The sequence below is a fragment of the Nicotiana sylvestris genome, chromosome 10, assembly GCF_000393655.2.
Source record: "Nicotiana sylvestris chromosome 10, ASM39365v2, whole genome shotgun sequence".
Taxonomy (NCBI): domain Eukaryota; kingdom Viridiplantae; phylum Streptophyta; class Magnoliopsida; order Solanales; family Solanaceae; genus Nicotiana; species Nicotiana sylvestris.
In genome coordinates, this window is record NC_091066.1 from 164,327,904 (window position 1) to 164,337,554 (window position 9,651).

At 38.0% G+C, this 9,651-nt stretch overlaps 2 protein-coding genes across 2 annotated transcripts; both read left to right on the forward strand.

Moving 5' to 3' along the window:
* Window positions 1-276: 276 nt before the first annotated feature.
* Window positions 277-1,159, forward strand: LOC138880212 (uncharacterized). Its single transcript, XM_070159887.1, has 2 exons — window positions 277-805; window positions 921-1,159. Exons 1-2 carry the CDS (start codon window positions 277-279, stop codon window positions 1,157-1,159), a joined length of 768 nt encoding a protein of 255 aa, XP_070015988.1.
* A 2,860-nt stretch (window positions 1,160-4,019) lies between these two features.
* Window positions 4,020-4,643, forward strand: LOC138880213 (uncharacterized). Its single transcript, XM_070159888.1, has one exon. The coding sequence runs from the start codon at window positions 4,020-4,022 to the stop codon at window positions 4,641-4,643; it is 624 nt and encodes a 207-aa protein (XP_070015989.1).
* Window positions 4,644-9,651: the final 5,008 nt, after the last annotated feature.

Sequence of the window (9,651 nt, forward strand, 5' to 3'; positions counted from 1 at the left end):
AATATGGCCTCTTCTTCGAATAGAGCTGTTGAATCCATTGATGAAAGTCAGGCCCAGTATAATGCCATGCCTCACCTTTAGGGAGGAAATGAGGAACTCTTGCCTAACCTAAATCATCCTCGTGTTAGTGGAAATGAAATGGGCAGTAATCCAAGAGCAATGAGTCATAATACTCCATTTATGACTCCCTCATTCCAGCAGATGGCTGAATTCTTTCGTCACTTAGCTGGTACAATGTGAGAACCTAGTGAAATGAATTTTGAGATGATGAGAAAAATGGGCAGAGTTGAATTTGAAGGCACTACAGATCCCACGGTAGCTGAACAATGGCTCGAGCGCATGGAGAGGGTCTTTGAACAACTGGAGTGTACTAATGCTGCCAAATTTAAGTATGTTATCTCCCTTTTACAAAAAAATGCCTATGATTGGTGGGTAAGTGTGCCAAATACAAAAGCAAAACCTTCGGTGCTGACTTGGGATGACTTTGTGAAATCATTTCGTGCAAAATATGTTCCCCCTGTCTATTGTGATGCTAAAAAGAAAGAGTTTCTGAATTTAAGACAAGGGAGTATGTCTATTGCAGAATATCAACAAAACTTTCTCAGGCTTTCTCGCTATGCTAAAGGTATTATTGATGGTGAAAGAGACAAGTGCAGAAGATTTGAAGAAGGTTTGAATGGTTACATTCGAAAATCAGTGGCAATCTTACAACTTGATAATTTTTCCAAGCTGATTTCAGCTGCACTTACTTGGGAAAGAATTGACAAGGAAGAAGCTAGTAGGAGAGAAAACAAGTTTAGGAAGGGTAATTCAGAATATGGCGATCCATCCAAAAAGGGAAAGTTTGACTATTCCAAGACCGAGAGTACACATAAATCATTACATCATAAGCATAATAAGTCAAATTTTTCTACTGCCAGTACTCCAAGTTATGGCCAAGGCAAAACTCATACACCTACTTGTGCACAGTGCGGGAAGAATCATTATGGTGCACCGTGCATGTAGACGAGCTTTTGGTACTTGTTTTAATTGTGGAAGTATGGATCATAAAGTGAAGGATTGTCCTAATCCTAATCCTCTTTCTTATACACATACAGAAGGATCAGTTCAAAATCCTGTCACTACTCATTCTCAAGCTAATAGTAGTGCTAGACCTTAAAATATGCAAGCAGCGGGTTCGAGTGTAGCTAATCAGGCTGGTGGGTCGAGAGCTGTTGCACGAGTTTATGCTATGAGATAGAAGAATGACCAGGATGGTCCGGACGTAGTTGCTGGTAAATTTCACTTATTTGGCATATCTGTTGTTACATTATTTGATCCTGGATCTTCGCACTCTTATGTTTGCTCATCACTTGCATTTCTCGATACTGTTAAATCTGTGAGACTTGACTTTGATGTGCTGGTCATGAGTCCATTAGGTCATCAAGCCGTTGTTAACAAGATTTACCGAGATTGTCCATTCATGATTCAAAATCTGGTATTCCCTGTCGACTTGCTTGAAATGCCCTTCCGAGACTATGATGTTATTGTTGGCATGGATTGGATCCATAGGCACCATGCATTGGTTGATTGTAGGTTGAAGCAAGTGACATTTAAAACTCCTGCATATTCACACATGGTAGTTCAAGGAGAAAGATCATTGACATCTAATATTATTTCTACGGTCTTGGCAAGGAAGATGATTTGTCAAGGTTGTGATGCCTATCTTGCTCATATAGTCGATACACGATTGAGGAGTCCAAGTCTTAAGGACATACCAACTGTGTGCGACTTTCCTGATGTATTTCCTGATGATCTTCCTGGGTTGCCTCCAGAAAGGGAGATTGAATTTCCTATATATCTTGTCCCTGGAACTACTCCTATTTCTATCGCTCCTTATAGAATGGCTCCAGCTGAATTAAAAGAGTTGAAGGCTCAATTGCAAGAACTTCTTAAGAAAGGTTTCATCCGTCCCAGTATTTCACCTTGGGGAGCTCCTGTTTTATTTGTGAAAAAGAAAGATGGCACTCTTAGGCTTTGTATTGATTACCGACAGCTGAACAAGGTAACAATCAAGAACAAATACCCACTGCCTAGAATCGATGACTTGTTTGACCAACTGCAGGGTGCCAGCTTATTCTCAAAAATTGACTTGAGGTCTGGATATTATCAGTTGCGTGTGAGGGAGCAAGATGTTCCTAAAACTGCTTTTAGGACCAGGTATGGCCATTATGAATTTTTGGTAATGCCATTTGGTTTGACAAATGCTCCTGTTGCATTTATGGATCTAATGAACCGTGTATTCAAGCCTTATCTCGATCAATTTGTGGTGGTGTTTATTGATGACATTTTAGTCTATTCTAAGAATAGAGAAGATCATGATAAGCATATCTGAATTGTCATGCAAATTCTGAAAGAGAGACAACTCTACGCGAAGCTTCCAAATGTGAATTCTGGCTGAATGAAGTGGCTTTTTTAGGGCACATTGTATCATCTGAAGGTGTGAAGGTTGATCCTAGTAAGATTCAAGCTATTGTTGATTTGAAACTCCCTAAAACTCCAACTGAGATAAGAAGTTTCTTGGGTTTAGCAGGATACTACAGAAGGTTTGTGAAGGGCTTCTCTATTATAGCTTCTCCCTTGACCAAACTTTTGGGGAAAGACACCAAATTTGTATGGGATGACAAGTGTCAAGAGAGCTTTGAAAAGCTCAAATCCTTATTGACACAAGCTCCAATACTTTCTTTGCCAGTTGAAGGAAAAGATTATGTGGTATACAGTGATGCATCTCATCGTGGCTTGGGTTGTGTTTTGATGCAAGAAGGGAAAGTAATTGCTTATGCCCCTCAAAAGTTGAAATCACATGAGTTGAATTATCCCACTCACGATCTTGAACTTGCTGCCATTGTTTTTGCCTTAAAAATTTGGAGGCATTACTTATACGGAGAGAAGTGTCACATATTTACTGATCACAAGAGTTTGAAGTACTTGGTACACAAAAAGAGTTGAACTTGAGACAGCGTAGATGGCTTGAACTCATCAAAGATTATGATTGCACGATTGATTATCATCCTGGTAAAGCCAATGTGGTTGCAGATGCGTTGAGTCGCAATTCTCTTGCAAGTTTAACTCTAAGTCCATTGCCTTTGCTTCTTGAATTAAGAGCCATGAATGTTTGCCTTTCATTTAATTCTAATGGTTCTATCATTGATAATTTGCAATTCAAGCCAGTCTTACTTGAGCAAGTCCAAGAAGCACAGAAGTTAGATGAGAAACTGGTGAAACGGGTTGAAGAAGTCCAAAATGGAAGAGAATCAAATTTTTCATTAAGGAAAGATGGTACCTTATTTTATAAAAATAGGTTGTGTGTTCCTAATGATGATGAATTGAGAAAGCAGATCTTAATTGAAGCACATAGTTCACCTTATGCAATGCATCCTGGAGGTACTAAAATGTATCGGACCATTAAGGAGCACTATTGGTGGAGTGGTATGAAGAAAGACATTGCAGAGTTCATTTCTAAATGCTTGGTATGTCAACAAATAAAGGTTGAACATCAAGTCCCAGCTGGTCTCCTACAACCTTTGTCAATACCTGAATGGAAATGGGAAAGGATAACGATGGACTTTGTTTCTGGACTTCCACGCACTCAAAGAAATCATGATGCAATTTGGGTCATTGTAGATAGACTGACTAAGAGTGCTCATTTCTTGGCAATCAGAATGGACTACTCACTAGAACGTTTAGCAGAATTATACATTAATGAGATTGTGAAGTTGCATGGAATCCATGTTTCTATTGTGTCTGATAGAGATCCGAGGTTTACATCCAGATTTTGGTCTAGCTTGCAAGAAGCTTTGGGTTCCAAGGTGAATTTTAGTACCGCTTTCTATCCACAAACAGATGGCCAGTCTGAAAGGGTAATACAAATCTTGGAGGATATGCTTCGAGCCTGCATTATTGAGTTTAAGGGTAGTTAGGACAAACATTTGGCCCTAATAGAATTTGTTTATAATAATAGCTACCAATCAAGTATAGGCATGCCTCCTTATGAAGCTTTATATGGGAGAAAATGTAGAACACCTCTTTGTTGGAATGAGGTTGGTGAAAGAAAATTTGTGGGTCCTGAGATTGTGCAACAAACTGAAGATAAGGTAAAAATCATCAAGGATCGTTTGAAAATTTCTTCAGACAGACAAAAGTCCTATGCTGATCTTAAAAGGCGTGAAATTGAGCATCAGGTGGGCGATAAGGTATTTTTAAAGGTTTCTCCATGGAAGAAGATTATGAGATTTGGCCAAAAAGGTAAACTTAGTCCTCGATTCATTGGACCTTATGAAATACTTGAAAGAATTGGTCCGGTTGCATATAAGCTAGCTTTGCCACCTGAATTAGGTAAGATCCACAACGTCTTTCATGTTTCTATGCTTCGAAAATACCGCTCAGATCCATCTCATGTTCTTCCTATTGAGTCTATTGAGGTTAATCCTGATTTGACATATGAAGAAGAACCAATCCAAATCTTAGCGCGTGAGATAAAAGAGCTTAGAAATAAGAAAATCCCATTAGTGAAGGTTCTTTGGAGAAATCATTCAGGCAAAGAAGCTACCTGGGAGCGAGAAGAGGATATACGAGTTCAATATCCACATTTGTTTCGGGACTAGTACAAGGTAAATTTCGAGACTAAATTTTTTTTTAGGGAGAGAGAGTTGTAACACCCCAAAATTTTTACAATATTTGCATTCTTTATTGAGCATTTTTTTTATAACGAGGAAATATTTTACTTTGCACTTCCTAAATATAGAATGGTCAATATATGAAAATTTCTTACTTTAGGTTGTGTTAATATTGACAATGAAGTTCCATGGTGTTGCTATATGTAACACTTAATATTATTTTGACGAGTTGTTAGTAAATATAGTATATAATTAAATTTTGGGTTTCCAACCTTTTGTATTTATCTAAGAATATTTAGTAGTTGGGGAACCATTTTATTTCATATTTTTCCATAAACTCCCTATTCTTCTACTCTTCATAAACAAAGAAGAATAACTATCTACCTCTCTCTCTCTCTCTTTCTATCTCTATCTTTCTATCTCTATCCCTCTCTCTCCTCCGTAGGAACAAGAAGCTGTAGTTTCATCAAAAACCAAAACCATGGATTTCTACTAAACTAAAGCACAAAATTCGTTTTTGGTGAAGATCAAGTTGCTCCTCTTGGTAAGTTTCTAAACTCATTTTTATACTAGATACCTACTAGTATTTTTTACATATCTTTTTGTACAGGGCTCCGCTTTAAGTGATCCAGAACTTTCTGGAAAGATATTTCATAAATCTATAATTTTTATGAAGGAACCAAAATCTAGTTTTGTTAGTATATACCTGAAAAAGGGTCAAAAAGTACAGGACAGGTGCTGCCCAGATTTTCAGTTTTTGAAATACTCCATGTACTGCTATTAGTAATTTTAGCATAACGTTTTGTTCAAAATTGATATGGTGGTGATTCAAGATGTTCTGATACGGTAATACATAGATATACAACTTTTGTGAAGACTATAAAGTCTAGTTTGTCCGTATAGATCTTCAAAACTGAGTCACAACTCGAAACAGTGATACTGTCCAGAATTTCTATTTCAAATGTTTTTGGGTAATTTTCACCAATATCATATTTAGTTTGACTTGCTAAATCACTGAACTTATTTAGATATTTGATTATGTATTTAAGGTATATAAACCCTTGAAAAAAATCAAAGGGGAAGCGTTTGAGGAAGTGGACAGATTTGGTTTGTTTACGGCGTAGACAATTCGAACGTCCCCAAGTTGTGATTGAACTGTTTTGTGGTAAAACACCAAGGTTTGTGTATAAACTTGTACTCTTTTTGCTTGCTAGAAATATATTGAAATAACCTGATATTTTATTTTTCTTGGCTTCAATTTATATTATTATATTCGTACTATATCAAGTATTGTAAGATATTTGCTAAATCGCCCATTCGTACGGATTGTTTGATCATTTTGCATTCTTGTTGGGACTTTGTCCTTCTTGTGGCAGTGACTTTGTCACTCACTTGGCATGCCTCTTGATTCGGATCTTTTGCCATCTTGACTTTGGATTTGTAGTTCGTCTTGAATTATGGAACTTGTCCGTGTTAAGTACGAACTAGGAAGCCATTTTTAATATGGTTCTTGATTCTCTTGTCTATTGGGTTTTGACCCTACTTGATTTGGGGCTTCGGTCCATCTTGATATCTGATTATGCTTAGTGTGATGGCATGACGTACATATTGGGCGAAAAATGGATATTTGGTATACTTTCTTAAATTGATAGTATACACTTTCTAGACTCTTGAACATTGTTATTGATATTTGGAAACACTTCAAAGTTTGATATTGGTATGTTTGATATATTTGTTCACTTGTTTTAAATTATGTTAAATTGAGCTAACTATGACTGAAAAGGGGAATTGGAGAATTTAATGACTCCAAGCCTAAAGTTTATACACCACTAAGCTTTATGCTTAGCGATAGTTGTTTTCTATCGTAGGAAATGTTCGGGATGAAATCTGAAGATGGCCAGGGTGAAGTAGTCTCTTTGGGAGAATTTATGGAGATCACATTTGCATATGCACCTTGGTTTGCATAGTTTTGGGACATGTACATGATATATATATATATATATATATATATATATATATATATATATATATGTCACACTTATGTTATTTGGAGGCTTGTTGGATTTTAAAGACCAAAATCTTGTAGCTTGAATTTGTAACCTATTTTATTGTATTAGGGTGTTTTAATAACTCAAGTCTTGTAATATGCTGAATTTACACTTTCTCTTGTAAATATGTAGAAAAGGAGAAAACTAGTTTCCTTTGTTTTTATATATACCCGATAGTTTGAAATTTATGTACAATATAAACTTGCGGTGATTTTGAATGATTGTATAAATCAGTTAGGAAGTTGCTTTAATCTGTTAATGTTTTGACATTGTATTTCATTTAAAATAAAATTATGGTGTATTTTCAAAAAAAATATATATATATATATATATATTGCACTTCCAACCTTTCCGCATGGGCCAACTTCCGCTACCAAAATTATTCTAAATATTTTTATTAATATCTCTTTTAATATTTTGTAAGTAGGAAATTAGATTTGTTTTCCTAAGTAGTACCCTCCCAAAGGGGTTGCTACAAGTTTTGGTATCAGAGTCACGGTTTGTGATTCTAGGATTTGTTTTGTTGTGATAGTACCTAGTATTTGTTGTTATTTCCTTTCTTTAAAATGATTTGGAGTTTATAAATTTTTGCATACTTGTTTAATTTAATTTATTGTATTTTGTGTGCATATGCATCATGTACATGTCCCTAATGCAGTGTGATCTTATCTTTTATAGGACTTTTAATATGGCCTCTTCTTCGAATAGAGCTGTTGAATCCGTTGATGAAAGTCAGGCCCGGTATAATGCCATGTCTCACCTTCAGGGAGGAAATGAGGAACCCTTGCCTGACCTAAATCATCCTCGTGTTAGTGGAAATGAAATGGGCAGTAATCCAAGAGCAATGAGTCATAATACTCCATTTATGACTCCCCCATTCCAGTAGATGGCTGAATTCTTTCGTCACTTAGCTGGGACAATGTCAGAACCTAGTGAAATGAATTTTGAGAAGATGAGAAAAATGGGCGGAGTTGAATTTGAAGGCAAGGGGTGAGGAGTTTTCTTGGACACGCGGGTTTCTACCGAAGATTCATCAAAGATTTTTCTAAGGTAGTTAACCCGTTATGTAAATTGCTAGAGAAAGATGCCAAATATGTGTTCAATGAGAGATGTATGGAGGCTTTCGAGCTTCTAAAGCAAAAGTTGACGACTACCCCCATCATTACCGCACCAAATTGGAGCTTGCCCTTTGAGCTCATGTGCGACACTATTGATGTTGCGGTGGGGGCGGTCTTGGGACAAAGAATCAACAAAATGTTCCATCCGGTGTACTACTCAAGTAAGACAATGAATGAAGCTCAAAGGAACTACACGGTCACCGAGAAGGAATTGTTTGCCATTGTTTTTGCCATGGAGAAGTTTCGCCCATACCTTATGGGGGCCAAAGTGATTATTCATACCGATCACGCCGCCCTTAGGTACTTGATGACGAATAAAGATTCAAAAGCGAGGTTAATGAGATGGGTGCTTCTTCTTCAAGAATTTGATTTGGAGATTGTTGATAGAAAGGGTAGTAAAAATCAAGTGGCGGACCACTTGTCTTGATTGGAGGAGGAAGGGAGGTCTTTGGATGGCCTTGAGATAAATGATGCTTTTCCGGATGAGCAACTCCTCTCGGTTTCAATGCTAGACATGCCATGGTTTGCCGACATTGCCAATTATCTTGTTACCGGTGTGGTTCCGTATGAGCTCTCTTCTAACCAAAGGAAGAAGCTCAAGCAGGATTGTTTGGACTACTATTGGGATGAGCCATATCTTTTCAAAACTTGCACCAATGGTGTAATTCGCCGGTGTGTTCCTGAAGAAGAGCAATTGAGTATTGTGGAGGCTTGTCACTCTTCGCCCTATGGTGGCCATCATGGTGGGGCGAGGACGGCGTCTAAAGTGTTGAGTTGTGGTTTCTATTGGCCTTATTTGTTCAAGGATGCCGGTGACTTTGTGAAAAAATGTGATGAATGCCAACGTGCCGGAGGGATTTCGAAGAAAGACTAGAGGTTGACATTTTTGATGTTTGGGGGATAGACTTTATGGGACCATTCGTAAGTTCTTGTGGAAACACCTACATCTTGGTAGCGGTTGATTATGTGTCGAAATGGGTTGAGTCCATAGCTTTGCCAAATAATGAAGCTCGAATTGTGGTGGCATTCTTGAAAAAGAGTATCTTCACGAGGTTTGGTACTCCACGTGCTATCATCAGTGACGGGGGTTCTCATTTTTGCAATCGGGCTTTTGACTCTTTGCTAGCCAAGTATGGGGTAAATCACAAGGTGACCACTCCTTATCATCCTCAAGCGAGTGGCCAAGTTGAGGTGTCCAACCGTGAGATCAAGAGCATTTTGTCCAAGACTGTCAATGCAAATAGGACCGACTGGTCGAAGAAATTGGATGATGCTCTTTGGGCTTATCGTATAGCTTTCAAGACTCCGATTGGTATATTGCCTTATCGGTTGGTGTTTGGGAAGGCTTGTCATCTTCCGGTAGAATTGGAACATAAGGCTATATGGGCCCTGAAAAAGTTTAACTTAGAATGGGATGTCGCTGCAAATCTCTGGGTTGAGCAATTGAATGAACTTGATGAGTTTAGCTTTCATGCTTACTCCAGCTCGTCCTTGTATAAGGACAAGATGAAGTACCTTCACGACAAGTATGCCCGAGGGAAGGAATTCAAAGTTGGTGACATGGTTCTTCTTTTCAACTCCCGGTTGAGGTTATTTCCGGGCAAGCTGAAGTCTAAGTGGAGCGGCCCATTTGAAGTGGTTGGTGTAACCCCTTTTGGTGCCATTGATCTCAAAAATAAGAATGGTGAAGCTTTCCGGGTCAATGGGCATCGTGTCAAGCACTATTTGGGCAAGATTGATGCAGCCACGTGGTGGCACTCATTCATTTGAAATGACTGTGATGGTAACATATGTCGTGCCACGACGTTAAATCAGGTGCTTTTTGGGAGG

Coding starts and splice junctions, on each gene's coding strand:
- LOC138880212 (XM_070159887.1), top strand. CDS start 277: ATGGGCAGAGTTGAATTTGAAGGCACTACAGATCCCACGGTAGCTGAA. Junction 806..920: donor AGAAAACAAGTTTAGGAAGG/GTAATTCAGAAT, acceptor TTCTACTGCCAG/TACTCCAAGTTATGGCCAAG.
- LOC138880213 (XM_070159888.1), top strand. CDS start 4,020: ATGCCTCCTTATGAAGCTTTATATGGGAGAAAATGTAGAACACCTCTT.